This window comes from Podarcis liolepis, assembly GCF_965112155.1.
Source record: "Podarcis liolepis genome assembly, chromosome: 1".
NCBI lineage: Eukaryota > Metazoa > Chordata > Lepidosauria > Squamata > Lacertidae > Podarcis > Podarcis liolepis.
This window is the reverse complement of record NC_139554.1, coordinates 131,669,479-131,690,780: the sequence shown is the minus strand read 5'-3', so window position 1 is coordinate 131,690,780 and position 21,302 is coordinate 131,669,479. Positions and strand designations below refer to the sequence as shown.

The 21,302-nt window shown below is 45.4% G+C and overlaps 1 protein-coding gene across 16 annotated transcripts in view; it reads left to right on the top strand.

Annotated features, from left to right (window-relative positions):
• The window catches only part of ABI2 (abl interactor 2), a 72,503-nt gene that overhangs the window by 4,669 nt on the left and 46,532 nt on the right, over nucleotides 1–21,302 (top strand). For 6 of the 16 annotated variants that reach the window (XM_083473595.1, XM_083473594.1, XM_083473593.1 and 3 more), the window contains exon 1: nucleotides 14,702–15,104. The exons of 1 other annotated variant lie outside the window; for it this stretch is intronic. In XM_083473595.1, coding sequence (XP_083329721.1) covers nucleotides 14,988–15,104 — 117 coding nt within the window. In that variant the 5' untranslated portion in view covers nucleotides 14,702–14,987. Of the gene's footprint in view, nucleotides 1–14,701; nucleotides 15,105–21,302 lie in introns of those variants that run through there. 9 more of the 16 variants (XM_083473591.1, XM_083473587.1, XM_083473586.1 and 6 more) reach the window with 3 other exon arrangements.

The window sequence follows — 21,302 nt, the reverse complement described above, 5'->3', positions numbered from 1 at the left end:
GACCCCATGGACCAGAGCATGCCAGGCACTCCTGTCTTCCACTGCCTCCCGCAGTTTGGTCAAACTCATGCTGGTAGCTTCGAGAACACTGTCCAACCATCTCGTCTTCCGTCGTCCCCTTCTCCTTGTGCCCTCCATCTTTCCCAACATCAAGGTTTTTTCCAGGGAGTCTTCTCTTCTCATGAGGTGGCCCAAGTATTGGAATCTCAGCTTCAGGATGTGTCCTTCCAGTGAGCACTCAGGGCTGATTTCCTTCAGAATGGATCGGTTTGATCTTCTTGCAGTCCATGGGACTCTCAAGAGTCTCCTCCAGCACCATAATTCAAAAGCATCAATTCTTCGGCGATCAGCCTTCTTGATGGTCCAGCTCTCACTTCCAGACATCACTACTGGGAAAACCATGGCTTTAACTGTTATGCACAAAACATTCTAATAATGGGTAAATGCTCTCCCAAAGGAGGTGTTTATTATGATAATGAAGACTGAGAGAGTTAAGATTTTTCTCCACTTTAGAATACCATTGAATCTGACAGAAGGGGACTAATTTGTTGGAATTAGTGAAATTAAATGGAATTCAAATTACAGCCTTCTGGATTCAAGCGATATATTTCATCATTACGAGTAGCCAGGACGTTGATTATAGGAAGACCACTCTTGTCACCGTCATGGCAAGAGGGATTTTCAGATTTAAATTCAAATGAATGAAGGCTTTGGAGCCTTGCAGTTGGAATGCACAGAGACCTGCAAAAAGAGAGAGGCAGACTTAGGCATTGGTGCCCAAAGGTCAGGATCCTAGGCCCATGATCCTGAAGTCTACCAGTGACTAGGACACTAAGACATTAAACCTTTAAAGCACATTCCTGCCACCCCAAGAATGCTGGGAACTGGTGTTTCCCTTGATGCCCTATGCCAGAGGTTTTCAACCTTTTAGAGTCCGCGACTCCCTTGACCAACTGCATTCTTTCTGCGGCACCCCTGTGGGTCTCAGGAGCTCAGTTAGGTCCCCCCCTTGCCTGCAGAGGTAGCAGCCTCTCACCCTTTTTCAAACACCTTCGCTTGTGGAGTGTTCCTTCAACCTCCTCTCCCCTCTACTTGGGAGTCCTCTGGGCAGCTGCTGTTGCCCCCCCCCGGTCTCTGAGCTGCCCCCCCACCCCAAAGACAGGTGCCTCTTCACACTGCCCCACAGGAGCCTGGGAAGCATTCCCTGGCCAGCTCCAGAGGCACCATTTGCCTGCAGCGCTTACAGACATGGCTGCTGCTGTTGTAAAAATGGTGGAGGACAAAGCAAACTGCATTTTTCAGTCATTAGTGGACCTTCCTGCTAAATCTATAGCATAGAACACTATTGAGAAAATGTTTCTCCCAAGAGCTACATGTGTTATTTTTATGTGATATCCTATATTTGCACAAAGGCATCTATTTACAGTGGTGCCTCGCAGGACGAAAATAATCCGTTCCGCGAGTCTCTTCGTCTAGCGGTTTTTTGTCTTGCGAAGCAACCCTATTAGCGGCTTAGCGGATTAGCGCTATTAGCGGTTTAGCGGCTATTAAAGGCTTAGCGGCTAAAAGGCTATTAGCGGCTTAGTGGCTTAGAAAAAGGGAGGGAAGCAAAAAAAATGGCAAGACTCGCAAGACTTTTTCGTCTTGCGAAGCAAGCCCATAGGGAAATTCGTCTAGCGAAGCAACGCAAAAACGGAAAACCCTTTCGTCTAGCGGGTTTTTCGTCTTGCAAGGCATTTGTCTTGCGGGGCACCACTGTACACATATGATGTTATTATTTGTGGGGAAAAATTTTTGAAGAAAAATTCTAGCCCCAAAGGGGGGATATTGTGATAATAATTTTTAGGTCTTAGATATATGGCAGTGTTCATAACCGCACATACAAAGATCAGCACAGGAAGACCAACCTGGAACCATTTTGATTCCTAAACTGAGCAAATGTTTTCTCTGCAAGGTCAAAGTGGAAAAGCCTCTCCATTGTCTTTTCCTTCACAAATCCTGTCTTAAGGGTATGTCTGTGTTTGAATAGGGTATGAGCCTGTGACATGGCCCAGGAACTAAGTATTTATCACTACAAAAGAATGGCCAGGCTCCCCAGGAAATCCAATCAAGTAACCTGCCAGACAGGAGATAAACAACATTCAAATGTTCTGTTTTAGACTGCCTTTTCTGTGATGTAGGTGTGATGTATCTAAGGGGTGGTCTTAGGTTACTCCCCTTCTGTGATGTATGTATGATGTTTCTGGGGGTGGTCTTGATCTACAGGAGGGGAATTTCAAAAGTCTTTATAAGGCCTTGCGTGCCATTTTTCTGGGTCCCTCCTCCTCTCCTGCGGGTGAGGGGAGCACCCTGTTACAACAGATCAATAAAGATCAAGCTTACTAGCTGCTTTGCTTCTCAATATTCTCTGGTTGGCCTCTGTTATTTTCTCCTACCAATAGGGAACCTATGTAAGGACTCTATATGGGCTCTTGGATACCCCATAAGGGAAAAGGGCAATTTTTGTTTACAACACTGCAACAAACAGATGTGCAAGCCTTTGGGAGGCAGAGACGCAAGAGGGTATCAGAGGAGGGAGGGAAGGAAAGAGGGACCCGTGTTGCCCGTGGCACCCCTGACCATCCTTCAAGGCACCCCAGGGTGCCATAGCAGGCTGGTTGAAAACCACTGCCCTATGTTATGCATTCAGTGGTCTGTGGTCAGCTGAGCTCCAATCTGGACTAATGAGTCGTAAGCTCCTGCGTTCTGACTCGATGCATGACATCCAATCATGTAGCATTATCAGGGTTTGGGCTACCGGCATTGACTCTTCAGCTCTGAGTTACGATTCGCAGCCAATCATGTTGAGAGTGGGAGTGGGCCAGGCTTTCAGAAATATATATAAGCAGTTGCTCTGCCCCTGTCGTTCCATTCCATTAGCTCACTAAGGTCTCTTGCTGTTATCCCTGTGTCTCGACTTATAGAAGCCCACTGTTATGTACTGAGTTGAATAGGATCCAAAATGCAGCAGTCTGATTGGTCCTAGAACAATAGGATTCAGAATGCAGCAGTCTGATTGGTCCTAGAACAATGCAGAAGTATGGTTGGTCCGCAGGAGCCACCCAATCCAGCTCCAGGTGGAAGTGAATCCACAACCTGATTGGCCTACAGGAGAATTCCGGAATTAGCCAATCACGTGCAGCCCATTGTGTAAATAATGGATATAAAGCAGATATTGTGGGGGAACTTCCATTCCTTCTCACCACTATGAGCTGAATAAAGAGCATGAAATCTCCTGTAGGCCAATCAGATTGTGGATTCACTTCCACCTGGAACAGTCACTTCTGGGTTTGCAGCATTTGGGAGCCAAAACGTTCGACTTGCAAGACCAGGGGTAGGCAAACTAAGACCTGTGGGCCACATACGAGCCAACCACCTTTTCAGTCTGGCCCGCGGACAGTCTGGGAATCAGCGTGTTTTTACATGAGTAGAATGTTTCCTTTTATTTAAAATGAATCTCTGGGTTATTTGTGGGGCATAGGAATCCGTTCATTTCCCCCCAAAAAATATAGTCCGGCCCACCGCATGGTCTGAGGGATGGTGCACCAGCCCACGGCTGAAAAAGGTTGTTGACCCTGGTGCAAGACGTTCGGGATCCAAGGTACAACTGTATTTATCTATACTGGTTCTTGAAATAGTCAATAAACAGCTATTTCTCCTCCTATTCCTTATCTTCGTTTTCTCTTATCCTGTTTGTCAGACCAGCCAGTTCAGCATATTCAAACATTTTACACTGCCGTACTAGACTTGTTCTCTACCTTTCTGACCTTGCTTAATGGTTAACCCAGCCCTGGGTGGCCCCAGTATAGTATCCCTCTGGACCATAGTGGAAACCTAAAATTGGTGGCACCAATCTGCCCACTGCTGAAATTGAGGGATCTTTTATTCACACGTCGTGGTCCTGGAAAATAATTAAGGAATATTGGGAAACTATATATAATGAATTAAAAAAAGATACGTAAAAAACTTTCATCTTGGGAATGATAACAACAGAAGTCCCCCCCAAAAAACAAAAGCATTTATTACTATGCACCACCGCCAAAGCTAGAACCTTATTGTCAGAAAGGCGAACCAGAGCAGCGCACGGAAACGCCGTTTACCTTCTCGCTGGAGCGGTACCTATTTATCTACTTGCACTTTGACGCGCTTTCGAACTGCTAGGTCGGCAGGAGCTGGGACCGAGCAACGGGAGCTCACCCCGTCACGGGGATTCAAACCACCAACCTTCTGATCAGCAAGTCCTAGGCTCTGTGGTTTAACCCACAGCGCCACCTGCGTCCCTATAATCACGCTTAGGCTTGCACAAGTAGGCACACAGCGGGAAGGAATGAGATGAACGCCTTTTATATTGATTCTTAAATCTAAGAAAATCAAGTATCACAATCTAGATGACAGTTGTCCACATTAAATGTAAATCTATGTATCCCTAGCAGAGTATGAATTATTTAATTATCCCTGCATCGCTATGTCGAACAAAGTGACTTATAAAATATAAATAAGGTTTACGGAGTCTTAACTCAGTAAAAAAGAAAAGATAAAATAAACAGGATTAGAAAACAGCTTAGATTGCAGATGTCTTCTCTATTATCCGAAGGGTTTGGATCATGAAACTTTTTACAAGCATGGAGAATCTCAGGTGGAAAAACTTACAGAGCAGGGACAAAGAGAAAGACTCTTCTTTATAAACGTTTGTTTCCTTGGCTCTGAAATACATCAAGGATTGTCCCGTGTCTGGAGGTACGTGACATACAAATGGTTCATTCTTTAAGACTGAGATAATTCCAGAGTATTCAGAGGAAGCCAAACACATTGATGCAGAAGTCCTTGTATTTTGTAGTGTCTCCATGGTTACTTTCCAAACATCTTGCAATTGCCCTGGGATTGTTTCGAAACAAGGGATGCTTGTGAGGTGAAAACACACAAGGGAAGATAGTGATTGAGGTGCTGGAGTTTTTAAGAGTTTAAGTCTTGCTGGGTCAAACTACGGTCCAACTAACCCAGCATTCTGTTTCAAACCAGATGAATTTGGAAGTCAGGCTAATGTGCCTTGGCAAGAGGTAGGGAGGAAGAGCAAAGGGAACCGTGACTTTCTAAGATGTTTTCAAAATGCACTTCTACATTTTGGCTTTGGAGAAATCTTATCATTCTATATTGCATTGCATCGCAATTCCCCCATTTCATGACTTGTTAGGACATTCATATGGTATGTGGTTATTTTGTAAGCTGCTTACGTACTATCTTGGTTTTGAGTGGTATATAAATCTATGAAGGAAAATAAAAGGAGGGAGAATGCTCACAAGCAAAGAATGAAGATGTATCTGTCATGGTTAAAAGGTAAAGGTAAAGGGACCCCGACTCTGGGGTTGCGGCGCTCATCTCGCTTTATTGGCCGAGGGAGCCGGCGTATACAGCTTCCAGGTCATGTGGCCAGCATGACTAAGCTGCTTCTGGCGAACCAGAGTAGCGCACGGAAACATCGTTTACCTTCCCGCTGGAGTGGTACCTATTTATCTACTTGCACTTTGACGTGCTTTTGAACTGCTAGGTTGGAAGGAGCAGGGACCGAGCAACGGGAGCTCACCCCATCATGGGGATTCGAACTGCCGACCTTCTGATCGGCAAGTCCTATGCTCTGTGGTTTAACTCACAGCGCCACCCGCGTCTCATAGCTGTCCTGGTTAACACCTTTTATATAAGCCTCTCCTTTATGGCACGGAGAGGGAATGTTTGGCTGTTTGGATAATGTGTGAAATTTACCTATCCCTGTCCCTGAACCCTGGCCAGGTTGGCAGGGGCTGATGGGCTTTGAAATCCAACAATATCTGGTGGATCATGGGTTAATTTAATCTACATTAATCCTTATGACTTAATCTAAGGCTAGTATTCCTTAGAAACATGTTCTACTTAAATCAATGGAAGTATTTGGAAAGTCTATGGACTGAGCTGCCTGCCACTGCCTCCAGTACTGTGGCCACTTGTTTCATGTTCTGATGAAGCTGCTTGCGCCGTTGGAACTGGGGTTAATGGAACTTTTACACACTGTAGTGTTCCAGAAATATTTTTAGTTTATAAGCATTTTCCTCTTCAGCCTCCCTACACAGCCAAATATATTAATCCCCCTACAAATGCTCTGATTGCATCTCAATGAAAGATTGTAACGAACAACAACAATATAAATGCTCAATTTTTAAAGAGTTCAGCTCCTATAGAAATAATTCACATGTGTGAAATGATGCACATATGGCAGAGGGATAAACGGGAAAGAATTCTTCCGACATCCTGGCTTTGGGGTAGCCTAATCAAAGAAGAGTTGTAGAGGTGATGAGTGATTTGCCTGAGATTACTGAGGAAACTGAGTTCTCAGCGAGGTGGTTAATCTGCTCTGGGTTATAGAGCTTCGGATGACAATGGGCACATAACTGAATATTCTGTCTTGCAAAAATAAACCCCTGCTCACAGAAAACTAGTATGTCAGGGAGAAAGCTAAGCTAGAACCATTATCCCTGACATCTAGGTTTCTTTGACGGGGACCTTTTTGAAAGAAGCAGCATTCAATCATTCATGGTAGCTCAGACTCACACCTACAGTCTCAGACACAGGTTTGCCACCTCAGTGAAAGCCGAAATGTAGCCTTATTAGACTTTATCGATTGGTTGGCTGAGCGTTGCTCCCGGACAGGAGGAAGGAAGTCAAATGACACCGAGGTTTGGTTCAGAGAAAGAGTTTATTCTGCTCTCTGGATAGCAGAAGGCACTGCGTGAATCAGTTCACAGCAAACACAAAAGCAAGAGAAATTGCATACAGTATATATATCATTCAGGCACCCTCTCCCCCCTTCCCCAGGAATCCAGACACGTCAGCTTATACACGTAAGTTGACATCCATGACCATAAACAGATGTTCCTGTTCCGGTACTCTTGACCATAAAAGGATGTTCCTGTTCCTATATTCCTTATCTTGGGGTAAGAAGGTCACCAACTCTAAGAGCACTCCTGGTGCTGTTCCCGGGCGTGGGGGCTGACAAGGTCTGTGCATCAGTGTGGTCAGGATGTAAGATAAGACCCAGAAGTGCCATCCCTGCTCCACTCGGAACTGACAAGGCCATCCGTCATTACCAGCCTTCATGGACTGATAAGGGAGACGGTTATGTTTGTACAGCTGGGTTCCTGTTATACACGAGCTCAAGTTAATGGTTTTTAGCTAATGCACCCTTCGAGAAGGAGAAACGGGAATTTGGGGGCCCGTTCCAGACTGACTGCACAGTCAGGTTTTAGATTTGGGAAACCCATTCCTTCAAAAGTAGACACAATTGGGTAATCACTTTTGTTGTTTGCATATTTCACCAACGCAGTCCAGATCTCTTAGGGAGGTGCTACACATCAGCTGGACCTCTCCCTGCACGCAAATACCGGACACAGAAGCCTAAGGAGGCAGGACAATATGACGGGAAATAGCCTGCATGCTTTTACCTAGCAGCAATGACCAGCAATCAATCAAAGGCTTGCAGGTAACCTTAGCAATAATCAAGCCGTTGAACCCGAAGTCCTAATTGAACTGCTCACAGGGGTCGGCAGATCCAATATTTTGTGGAAACTCCCTAGCAAGACTAGTGTACGAGGGACGCACTTGGTCTGGCAGGTTGGAGCATCAGAATGCGACATGGGGAAACACCAGCTGGGATGCTTTCAGACATGGAGCAAAGTGGTTTTACCTGTTGTAATTCATTCTTCCCTACGAGTCGTCTGAGGATGGTTTAGTAACCTGTGACAGAGCATTCTCCTTACTTTAGCAGCTTGCAGTTCTTTAGCTCCTACCAATCTTCTGGTGAAAATAGAACAAGTCCCAATGAGTAATATTAGTAAATTTGTAATAATTGACTCGGGACATGGGTGGCGCTGTGGGTTAAGCCACAGAGCCTAGGACTTGCCGATCAGAAGGTCGGGGGTTCAAATCCCCGTGACGGGGTGAGTTCCTGCTGCTCGGTCCCTGCTCCTGCCAAACTAGCAGTTTGAAAGCACGTCAGAGTGCAAGTAGATAAATAGGTACCACTCTGGCGGGAAGGTAAACGGCGTTTCCGTGCACTGCTCTGGTTCGCCAGAAGAGGCTAAGTCATGCTGGCCACGCGACCCGGAAGCTGTATGCCGGCTCCCTTGGCCAATAAAGTAAGATGAGCCTCGCAACCCCAGAGTCGTCCGCGACTGGACCTAATGGTCAGGGGTCCTTTTACGTTTACCTTAATAATTGCCTGACCATCCCGTAATGCACAGGTGCAATATAACTGAAGCATTGTTTCTCCCAAACGTTCTGCTCTGTGATTCTGTGCAGACTAGACCCCACACTTTGTAGGTGAACGTGTCAATATTGTTTGGCCTCTTAACGCTCAATGAAATCCGTCTTGTTTCCCATGAACCATATGATTGGATCACCTGCCTAGGCAGCTTTTTGTTTTCAAAAGAGCATCTCTTTTCGACCCAGTTCTTCCAAATGTTTTATGTGATTAGTGTTTCTCCATTCACACGTAAAACATTTATTGGCTCCTGGGTGCGTTTTGGGTAGGGCGAGCCTTCTTCCAAGTAGCCCTCTAGGGCAGATTAAAGGAGGGGGAACAACTGAAAAATGTGTTTTCGTGTGGTGGGGGCACTCTTGGAAAACAGATGAGATTTTTCTGAAAGACGGCAGACAAAGCTTGTAAATAATGAAGTTGTAATGAATCAAACTGAGGGGGACTTGTTCATCACCTATTACTAAATGATGCATGTGTGCACTGTAGATAAAGGGTTTTTCTTTTCATTTGTTAGGTGTGCTGTTCACTGTGCCAACCAATGTTTGATACCTTGGTGAACTACCAAGGGCTACTAGGTCCAAAAGAATAAGTGCAAAGAGTTTGACAAAAGATAGTTGGCACCTCTTTCCTGAAATGCCTTTCCCTTTTTTTTCTGATTTAGCGCTACAGTGCTAAACCAGCCACAGAGGAAGCCATCTGGATGCTGCCTTATCTCTGAGCAGTTTAATTTAGAACAAGAAGACTGTTCCACAAAGAGGCACTTGAAAACTGCACCTTTTCCTATGTAATTGATTCTCGACTTAACATACCGAAATGAAATTTTCACAAGGGTGTTGCTCTGTTGCAATACAGCTTTGACGGCTATAAATTCATAGCTGAATGCTGGAAAATGGCATCCAATTTTGCCCTTCCTAGTTCTTTATTGTCTTACAAATACTTGGTGGAATTGGATATAACTTTCATGAGAACCAGTAATTAATCTTTTCTAAGACAGGTATAAACAGAACGGTAAAATCTCATTTATGCCAGAATGGTGGAAATACCTTGCACTTAGTGGACTATGCATGTATAATTTATGCAACATGGATAAATCCTAATAATCATTTAGGGATCCAGTGGATACACAATTTGAACTCAGGTGTATCAGCCTGAGCATTCGTTTTCAGGTATTGGATATCTCATGTTTTGACAGCCTACAATTTAGGAGTGGGGAATATTATTTATCCACCATTTCATGTGACAAATAACGACAAAATACAAAAGCATTCTGGAAATATATGCAACATTAGGGAACTCTGCTTGTTACCGTCTCTCCAGAGGAAAAAGATCCATTTGTTTTTCTAAACTCTAAACAGGGAGTTTGGCCTTGTTGTGGCTTTCAGTAGGTTTAATGATTGAAATTATAATCCAGGAAGGCTAATGTGCAATATGAGACGAGTTATTCAGCGGGATGCTATTTCTCTGCATACGTATTTTTACAAAGAGATCATCAGTATTCCAAATGCCATCTATCTTTGTGACAGTAATGGGTATTTCACAATTCTTGTTTTAACTACTCTCAACAGTAGCTACATCAATTTATATTCTAGTCATAATAATAATAATAATAATAATAATTTATTATTTATACCCCGCCCATCTGGCTGGGCCTCCCCAGCCACTCTGGGCGGCTTCCATAAAAACCAAAAATACAATAAAATATCACACGTTAAAAACTTCCCTGAACAGGGCTGCCTTAAGATGTCTCCTGAATGTCAGGTAGTTGTTTATCGCCTTGACATCTGCTGGAAGGGTGTTCCACAGGGCGGGCGCCACTACCGAGAAGGCCCTCTGCCTGGTTCCCTGTAGCTTTGCTTCTCGCAATGAGGGAACCGCCAGAAGGCCCTCGGCGCTGGACCTCAGCGTCCGGGCAGAATGATGGGGGTGGAGACGCTCCTTCAGGTATACTGGACTGAGGCCGTTTAGGGCTTTAAAAGTCAGCACCAACACTTTGAATTGTGCTCGGAAACGTACTGGGAGCCAATGCAGGTCTTTCAAGACCGGTGTTATATGGTCTCGGCGGCCGCTCCCAGTCACCAGTCTAGCTGCCGCATTCTGGATTAGTTGTAGTTTCCGAGTCACCTTCAAAGGTAGCCCCACGTAGAGTGCATTGCAGTAGTCCAAGCGGGAGATAACCAGAGCATGCACCACTCTGGCGAGACAGTCCGCAGGCAGATAGGGTCTCAGCCTACGTACCAGATGGAGCTGGTAAACAGCTGCCCTGGACACAGATTTGACCTGTGCCTCCATGGACAGCTGTGAGTCCAAAATGACTCCCAGGCTGCGCACCTGGTCCTTCAGGGGCACAGTTACCCCATTCAGGACCAGGGAATCCTCCACACCTGCCCGCCTTCTGTCCCCCAAGAACAGTACTTCTGTCTTGTCAGGATTCAACCTCAATCTGTTAGCCGCCATCCATCCTCCAACCGCCTCCAGACACTCACACAGGACCTTCACCGCCTTCACTGGTTCTGATTTAAAAGAGAGGTAGAACTGGGTATCATCCGCATACTGATGAACACCCAGCCCAAACCTCCTGATGATCTCTCCCAGCGGCCGCATGTAGATGTTGAAAAGCATGGGGGAGAGGACAGAACCCTGAGGCACCCCACAAGTGAGAGCCCAGGGGTCTGAACACTCATCCCCCACCACCACTTTCTGAACACGGCCCAGGAGGAAGGAGCGGAACCACTGTATAACAGTGCCCCCAGCTCCCAGCCCCTCAAGACGGTCCAGAAGGATGCTATGGTCGATGGTATCGAACGCCGCTGAGAGATCCAGCAGAACTAGTCAATTTTATTATTATTTTTTAAGGCTCCACTGGGCAAAGGTTTTCAAACCTTGGGCATGATCTAGCCAAAGTTAAGCATGGTGAAGTCCTGTTGATTTTAACGAGAGGATTACAACTCTGTTAGCTACCCATGGAACGTAACACATTATAAACAATAATAATAATAATAATTGCATTGATTCCCACTCTCCCCAGTGGGGCTTGCTTCTAAGTAAGTATGCATAAGATTACCTTTCGTATAGGAGGGACAGGCTGACTTCAGTCTTGTGTGGTCTACCTTATTAATAGAGCCCTTGTGATCCACTGACATGTTTTGAATTAACAATGCAAGATTGTGTGCTCAGTTAAGGCAAAATCTATGTTATGTATTCCCAAGAGCACTCTCGTTTAAGAACAAGAAAAGTGCTGTTCTGGATCAGACAAAGGCTGACCAAATCTAGCAGTCTTTTGCAAGAATCCTAGTCTCCCTTCAGAAATTGGTAAGAAGCCCAGAGGCAGCACCTAGCACATTGGGGCTGGTGAATATATGTTTATTGGAAATAATAGCTGAAGCAATATTTCCAGTCAAGATTCCAGAGGGGTAGCCGCATTAGTCTGTTGCAAGAACCAATAAATACTGTGAATTTTAACAGATTTATTACGGCACAAGCTTTTTGTGGATTAGAGCCTAGTTCCAGGCAAGACTTGCCACACATTTGGTCCCCAAACATTTATCCTGCAATAAATCTTTTACCCAGCCATAAATTTTGTGGGTTTCCCCTTTTAAAAATAAAAAAGCTCAGTCGGTAGAGCACGAGACTCTTAATCTCAGGGTTGTTGGTTTGAGCCTCATGTTGGGCAAAAGATTCCTGCACTGCAGGGGGTTGGACTAGATGACCCTCGTGGTCCCTCTACAATTCTATGGTACTATGTACAATTCTCAAATTAGGATGGCTTATAGATGCATTTTTGAAAAACAACAACAGCAAGTAAGTAAATGACCCATTAAACAATAGATTGGGTTCCAGAAGGCTGTGTGCTGGTTCAAGGCCGTGTGCCAAGGACGATAAAGAAAAATAGCCTCATTTGCAACACATATGCCCTTTTAAAATGTGGTTCTTTTTTGTGGGGAATGTTATTGGGTTATCATTCTTATTTTGATTAGGTATATCACAGCTCTATATTTTCATTTTGTTCTGTGAACTGCCTTGAGACATCCGGCTATAGGACGGTATAAAAATTCAATAAATACCGTATTTTTTGCTCTACAAGACTCACTTTTTCCCTCCTAAAAAGTAAGGGGAAATGTGTGTGTGTCTTATGGAGCGAATGCAGGCTGCGCAGCTATCCCAGAAGCCAGAACAGCAAGAGGGATTGCTGCTTTCACTGCGCAGCGATCCCTCTTGCTGCTCTTCAGAATATTTTTTTTCTTGTTTTCTTCCTCCAAAAACTAGGTGCGTCTTGTGATCTGGTGCATCACCTAGAGCGAAAAATATGGTAAATTAATGAAAGTGATATAGAAAAATAAGGGTGGTTGGCTTTTGCTGCCCAACTCCCCAAGGAACTGAGTCCCCTAAGTCCAGAATGTGTCAGAGATGAAGGGATGGAGGCAGGATGCAGTGAAAGCAAGGCTGATCTTTATTTTTCTGTTGCGACAGAGTTCCCTCCCCTCCTAGCAAGGAGGCAAGAGAGACCCTAGAGCCCAGAAGAAACATCTCTTTTCAGGGTTTGCATTTTGGTGTGGAGAAGGAGGACACCCCCTCTACAAACAGTCAGAAATTACATCACACACAAGGTGGGGTTACTGTGGCTCAGGCAGGCCAAGTGTGATATTCCTGAGGATTTAGCAAGTTTCACAAAGTTCTAGACAGTTTACACAAAACATTAGCATTTGATAAGACCATCAGGATGACCATCGGACATCCCTCAAAGCAGAACACCTGGATATAGATATAGGAGAGGAATCCCTTCAGAAAGTTCCCTTAATTGCTATCTGCCTACCTGTTCTCAGGCAAGGGGGATTAAGGAGGCAGGGGAAATATTGAGAGTCTTTAGGAGAGCCAAGATGGCATTATTATTATTATTATTATTATTAAAAATAATAATAATATACTGCCCTCAGGGTGGTTCACAGAACAAAATCAAAATATAAAACCACAAAATATATAATCAAAATAAAAACAGCAACCCAATAACCATTATAAAAGGGTATAGGATGTCAATCAAATCAACCAAAGACCTGGTTAAAAAGGAATGTTTTTGCCTGGCCCCTAAAGGTGTATAATGAAGGCGCCAGGCGAACTTCCCTGGGGGAGCATTCCACAGATGGTGAGCCACTGCAGAGAAGGCCCTGTTCTCGTGTTGGCACCCTCCAGACCTCTTCAGGAGGCACACGAAGAAGCGCCTCAGATGACGATCTCAGGTTCTGGGTAAGTTCCTATCGAAAGAGGTATTGCCCCTGAGGTATTGCGGTCTGGAGCCGTTTAAGGCTTCATAGGTCAAAACTTTTGGATTGTTCTCCTGTGCTATGTTAGGCATGTGGTTTATATACAGTGGTACCTTGGGATGCGAACGGGATCCGTTCCGGAGCCCCGTTCGCATCCTGAATGGAACATAAGACACGACGGCGCGTCTGCGCGTGTCACGTTTTGCCGCTTCCGCACATGTGCGTGATGTCATTTTGAGCGTCTGCACATGCGTGAGTGGCGAAACCCGGAAGTAACGCGCTCAGTTACTTCCGGGTTGCCATGGAGCACAACCCAAAGCACATTCAACTGGAGGTATGACTGTACTTACTTATGTGTATTTGCCTTGTGCAGTGATCAACGTTTATTCTCTATTTGAGACCTCAGTATTTCTGTAACAAAAGAAAATGGAATGTTGTGAAAAAGAGATATGGAGGCTGAATTTTTTATTTATTATTACTACAGTGGTACCTCTGGTTACGTACTTAATTCGTTCTGGAGGTCCGTTCTTAACCTGAAACTGTTCTGAACCTGAGGTACCACTTTAGCTAATGGGGCCTCCAGCTGCTGCCGCACGATTTCTGTTCTCATCCTGAAGCAAAGTTCTTAACCCGAGGTAATATTTCTGGGTTAGTGGAGTCTGTAACCTGAAGCGTATGCAACCTGAAGCGTATGTAACCTGAGGTACCACTGTATTATTATTATTATTATTATTATGGGGGAGGCAGGATGGAATTGTGGCGTCCAGCTCACCTCCTCTCCAGCCACCACTATTCCTTTCTCCCCACACAAGGGGATGTGTGGGCATAGGAGACACCCCATCCCATCCTTCACCCCATTCCTCACTCCACTCCCCCCAACTCCCCCGCCAAGCCCTTCTCCCCACAGGCCGCCATGACGCGATATGGGGGGGGAGAGAAGGGGGCGGGGCAGACGGGGACACCGGAAGCGGCCCGAACGGCGGCAGCAGCGCCGGGAGACCGCGGAAGGCGGGGTTTGCGTGTGAGGGAAGCGGGGAGCATGTGCGCGTGCGCGAGGGAGAGCGCGCGCGAGGGAGGGAGGGGGGGAGGAGGAGCAGCAGCAGCCGTTGTGGAAGCCCCCGGCGCCTGCGCAGTGGCGTCCGCCGCTGTTGGCCGGTTGCGCCGCGCCTCCGCCGACGCCTGGCCGGTGGGTGTTTCTCTCACGGCGAGGGGAAAGAGCGTGAGGCGCCGCGGCCGGGGGTCGTCGGAGGGCGTCCGTCGCAAGGGGTGTGTGTGTGTGTGTGTGGCGGGGGGGGGTGAGGTGGAGAAGAGAGGGGAGGGGGCGGCTGTCCGTCCCCGCGACTGAGGCGCAGGGTTGAGGGGGGGAGGCGAGGGAAGAGGGGCGGGACGGAGCGCGCGAGCATGTGAAGATGGCGGAGCTGCAGATGCTGCTGGAGGAGGAGATCCCCGGGGGGCGCCGGGCCCTCTTCGACAGCTACACCAACCTCGAGCGGGTCGCCGAGTACTGCGAGACCAACTACATACAGGTACGGCGTTACGTGTCAGGGCGGGGGCGCGCCTTTCCCCCAACCGGGTCTGGTCTCCACCCCCCCCCCCAAAAAAAATACCCCGCCGCCCCTTGCTGAGGGGAAATCTCGGGGCATCATACGTTTCGTGCTTCTGGAGCCGGGAGTGTGGGGGTTGGGCGGTCGTGGGAAAGGGCGACACGCGTGTCCGCGCAAGAGGCCGCCTCGGCATATCTTGGGCGCTGGGAGAGATGCTCGCTTTCGCAGGCTCAGCCCCGCGTTGTGTGTGTGTTTTTTTTTAAACAACAGTGGAGCAAGCCCGTGGACATTTTTTTTTTGGGGGGGGGGGAAACCCAGCCAGATGGGCGGGGTATGAATATTTTTTATTTATTAGATTTCTATCCCGCCCTTCATCAAAAAATCTCGGTGCGGTTCAGAAGAGAAATAATCATAATAATACATGGGGACGGGTTCCCTTTTTTGCCCTCCCGGTGACCCTCCCATGCTGCTCCCAGAAGCTGTGGGATCCTTCGGATCGTAGATCTGGTAGGGACCACGAGGGTCATCTAGCCCACCCACCCCCAGCCCCCCGCAGCGCAGGAATCCTTTGCTCAACGTGGGGCTCGAACCCACGACCGTGGGATTAAGAGCCCCGAGGAAACGCTTCTCGTTCCGCAGCGTTGTGTGGAGTGATTTGTGCTCATGCTGCGCTTGTTAAGTGTGTGTGTGTGAATGCGCACACGATTCTTGGCAGATGCTGCTGTGCAACGATTTGAGAACAGACCTTTCCCCCTTACAATGTGTCGCTCCTTCTAGATAGGTGGTGGCCAGATGTGCATTCATAAAGGACTGCCTTCTTCCCTCCTCCTCCTCCTCCTCTGCTAAGAATATCACAGTATGCTCGGAATAAAAGGATATTAGTTGATCTTGTAATTCAGACTCCCAAGCCACCAGACTGCCCGTTACTGCTGAAATATCCAGCAGGCAACATTGTTCTGGAGGTGATGATGTTAAGCTGCATCTTCAGGGCTCCTCTTGTGATGTGGTAGTTGAGGTTACTTGCATCTGGGTGGGTTAGCATTTTGGTATTTCTGCTGGGTCTTGGGGAGAAGGAAGAAACCAACCGAGTTTCCTTCTGAATAAACATGCTGCGTGCTGAAATTATACTTGAATATTCAAACAGGCAGTTGGCCTAGCTTAGGTTGCATGTACAGTATTTTAGATTGCATCCTTGCCACACCAGCCTTTCATGCACACTTGCAGGAGAGAGGTGATACGGTTAATTCTCATATTATTGCATGGTATGCAGTGTCATTAAAATGTCACATTGATACAATTCAGCAGCTCTCTGCCTGCTGACTGGCATTTTGTCTTTTCAAAGATTTTTCAATGAAGCTGCCATGTCAATGACTGCATAGTGAAAAGATGCTGAGGAAAGACAAGGCAAATGAGTAGTAGATCTCCAAAGGCACAGGGATGGGTGCATATGTGTAAGTTCCAAATATAAATAATGGCATAATGATACAACCATATGTCAGGAGTGCTCTGATGGTGTTTCCTGCTTGGCAGGGGGTTGGACTCGATGGCCCTTGTGGTCTCTTCCAACTCTATGATTCTATGATTCTATAAATAATGGCATAATGACAGCTTGTCTTCCACACATTGCTGATTAAAAGGGAAATCGGATATGGCTAACAACTGAATGCAGGTGATTTTGCTTCAAGTGGGCATTGTGAAGCTGCATCTGTTGCTTCAGTACATGCGTAGGTTTTATTCCTGTACCTTTTATCTTATTATTGAAGTCTGCATTGCCTTCCAACTCGTTCTAATGAATCTACGCTTTCTGGGCTTTATGTAAAGGAATGGTTAAAGAAAAGAAAGGCAAATTTATTTTCTCTTGGCATAGTCAGGGCACTTTACAACAAGTGAATTCTGCAACCTGTTTTTGATTTGAACAATAACATAGCTTGGGGCATGTAAGGGTTGTGAAATCTTGGAATTTGTTTCCTTATAAGTGTATCCATGATGTAACTATAGCAAGTTCTCGAGGAGAGACCAAGAAACAGTAAAAGACATTTATAGAATGTTTCTCTGTATCTTCTAACATATTATTTGAAGAACAAGGGAAGGGTGGAGCATTTACAGTGTCACAATGAGAATATGCCATAGCTGTCAACTTACAGATTTGAAAATAAGGGACCAGCAGCCAAAATAAGGGACCTGCTGCCTCACCTGTTCCAGGCACTCCAGTCTTCCTGTCCTCCTGCAGTCTGGTCAAACTCATGCTGGTAGCTTCGAGAACACTTTCCAACCAACTTTGTAACCAGAGGTTCAACTGAATAGAATCTGAATCACATGCACCACAAGGCCTATGCAGCCTCAACTTAAGATGGCCCCCCGGCCTGGCTTTGCACTGCAAAATTTGCAGCAGCACGTGCAACAAAATGGCATCCAGCATTCAAAAGCCCCCTCAGCTTGCATTAACTAGCCACACACAAGCTCCACATGCAAGCTCCACCCCCAGTCATTCTTAGACTTCTTATTGGGTGAGCAACACAGTCAAGCAACACAGTTGGAGCCTCCTCCCGGCCGGCAGGGAGGGAGGGAGAGGAGCTGCTTCCTTTGAAATTTAAGGGACATCATTTAAGGGACAGCAGCGGGACATGGCGCTGGACTAAGGGACTGTCCCTTCAAATAAGGGACACTTGACAGCTATGGAATATGCATTGATTCATTTGCATTATTTGAATGACCAGACCTATTAATTGGGTTATCTTTGTGTGTTCAGAGAGCTTTTGTAGTTGATCCGCCTTTGTGCATGTACCATGGTTTCACCATGGTGTCCTTTATGCGTAATAGCTAATGGTCTGAACTAAGCAAAAGTTTTTCTTTTATAGCACAGGATGAATGAGATCTTTTTTGCCATGTTGCATCATGGTGGGAACGGGTAGGCTTGCAGGATTTTTTGCTTTTAGTTTTAATAGTAACGATGGAAAATATTCTGGCATTTGACCTGGAGATGATTGAATTTCTGATCAGGTTTTGCTGAAATGGTGGTGTGATGTGGCGAGAGCAATTATCATCGCCCCCTGATATCATAGCCTTGGAGAATTTTACTGAGGTTTGCAGAAGGTTAAAGAAGTATTGTTTGCAGAGGAACATAGAGTCTGATATAATGATAGAAATTTTAGCCAACTGTGCAGATTAAAGCTTCATATAGTTCTGGTAACAATACTTCTTGAGCTGAGATATTTTTCTGTCAGATTTTTTATACTTGTTATATTACATGATGTAAAGTGGGTAACTAATAAGGACCAGAGTGGAAGATAGATCTTGCTCAGTTCACATGTAATTCTAAGCCAAAACATGGATAAAAGATTGTGATACTCCTGCTACTGCAAGCTAAGCCATGATTTGACTTATGTTGTCCAAACCCAGGGTCATGCTTTGCTTTCTTCAAACCAACCACAAGCTGTAAACAAAGAACAAAGCTTGGCTACCGCTTGTGGAGTGAAATAAATCTCAAGCCCAAATTCTGATAACACTCGATTAAGTCCAACCATAGTTTACCTTATAGCAGCACAGCAGCAACAGGACTGAAGAAGGAACAAAGCGGCTGCAGTCTCATCTCCATGACTCCACATGCCTGCACATTTGGGCTAACCTATAGTTTGGCTTAGTGTTACATTTGAACTGGGTCATTGTGAAGTTGGAAAATGACTCAGAATCTGCTAGTTTTCAGAATGGCAGTTTCCAGTGGAAAACAAGGTAAGGCTGGACCACTGAAAACTAGGTTTCCTCCCAGGAATTACTGGGGAAATGAGAACTTCAAAATCACTTAAAACCCCCACTTTGCAACCGTAGTTTTTGCTGTGATATGGGCCAAATTTTTTAAAGAAAGCAAGACTAAAATAACCTGGATGTGTCTTTAGCCCATGTATATTGTTTTGAGTGCAACTTAACTAAGCAAAAAAGGGAATTTACAGATGCAGAAATTAGATTTCCATTTAATTGGAACAGATGTCCTCTGTTGTGCAAACTGTTCTCAGATATGTGGCTTAATTCTCTGTGTGTTTACTCTGAAGTAAGGATCACAGTGTTTAGTGGGGGTTACTTTTAGGTAAGTATGCATGGTATTTGTAGCCTGAGTGAGTACTGAAAGGATCTTCAGCACTTGCACCAATTTTTGAAGAGTTAATGTATGTGTTGAAGTGAGCCTGCTGCTTCTAAATGACATTTTATACTCCCACATAAGTATATGCATGCACTGCTTTTTCATTTGCAACATATGCAAGTAGAAACATGGTCTTTTCTGCTCTACTCATGCATATTTTTAAAGGAAAAGGGGGTGATTTATACACGTGTGCACCCTTCATATCTGAAGTGCAATGCATGTATTTTTACAGAATATTATAAAGAAGCAGCCTAACACAGATAGGTGAAGTAGTGAGTGGGATGTGAAGGCAGCTTGTATGAGCCAGCGATTTGCAAAATGCAGATATAAGAAGAGGCTGTAACTACAGAGGATTCTTGCTAAGCATATATGGGGTACTAGAATTCTGAAAATGACATTGTACTACACTGAAAAGTAGCAAATCGAACAATGTTTCTCACTTAATATTTTATGATTTCTTGAAGAAGTATGTATACACATGCAGGTGTTGAGTGTTCAGTATTGAAGTTAGTGTATCAGAATTTATCCCAGAACCTTACTTTGTAAATGGTTACAGTTCAGAATCTACTTTTTTATACAGTCATAGGCCATACAGTCATACCTCAGGTTACAGCCGCCTTAGGTTGCGTGTTTTCGGGTTGTGCACCGTGCCGAACCCGGAAGTACCAGAACGGGTTACTTCTGGGTTTTGGCGCTTGTGCATGCGCAGAAGTGCCAAATCGCGACCCGCATGCGCGCAGACGCGGCGCTGCGGGTTGTGAACGCTACGGGTTGTGAACGTGCCTCCCGCACGTATCACGTTCGCAACCCGAGCATCCACTGTATTTGGACGTTATTCTGAGTCATAGTTTAGCACAAGTGTTGCTGTCATTCTTGCATTTGTAGGTATGTTTGCAATTTTGAAAGACTTCTGGGGACACCACGCTTTTGGTTGCTTCTTTCCCCCATGTATCAGTCAGTTTGCATGTGCAAACTCTTTCTCTCTTTTCCATAGAGTTTGGGTAAAAGTCAGATGCAGTAGAATTAAAAATTCTCTTGAATTCTTATTTTCAGCATGGAAGCCAATGGAAACAAATGTGATCTGTACTGGGCGGGGGACCTGTGGGGGGGGGGAACCAATTTCAAGAGGATCTGCTCTATTGGCTCTAGTGGCTTTCAATGTCAATAAGTCTACTGACTGAGTAAAACTTAGTTGAATGCATTTGCATGTTTTCCTTTTCACTGTACAATCAATCACTCATGACTATCCCTGGATTTTCAGGGAAAAACATTGTGAAGGGCTGTGTATACTCATTTAGCCAACAATATTTATGTATGGCTTAACTTAAACCTACTCATGTTTCCTCATGAGAGCTCAAACATAGCTGTTTGTAGGGGTTGGGGGAAAGTAGGTTTCATGAAGCAGGGAGTGTGTGTGTGTGTGTGTGTATTTCCTCTGAGGTAGGTGAACCCTAGGCAGTGGGAGGGTTGAGGGCATGATGTACGGGGCCATTAATGTACATTCATACATACAGTTGTACCTTGGAAGTCAAATGGAATCTGTTCCAGAAGTCCATTCGACTTCCAAAATGTTTGGAAACCAAAGCTTCTGATTGGCTGCAGGAAGCCGCGGAAGCTGCACCAGATGTTCGGCTTCCAAAAATCTTTTGAAAACCGGAACACTCACTTCTGGGTTTCGATCGTTTGGGAGCCAAGGCGTTTGAGTTCCAAGGTACTACTGTACTTATTTTCTCTCTCTCCCTTCTTTGAAGGGGATAAATGCATTTGTGGACATCCTCTGCAACATAAGATACAAGCAGCTGGGTTATTATCTTCTTACCTAAATAAAGATATTTTTTTTTTAAGCTATGCTGGGAAAGAAGCGCAACTTTTAATCTTCACGATTACCTTCATAGCTGAATGCAAAACAATGTAACTACACTTGCATGTTGGTAATCTGACAAGAGCATAGTGTTGTCCTGAAATAAAGTGTGATTTTTGTACTCTGCCATTTGGTTATATATAAACTTTGCGTGAGGGAAGGAAAGTCTCAGCACTTTTCCCAA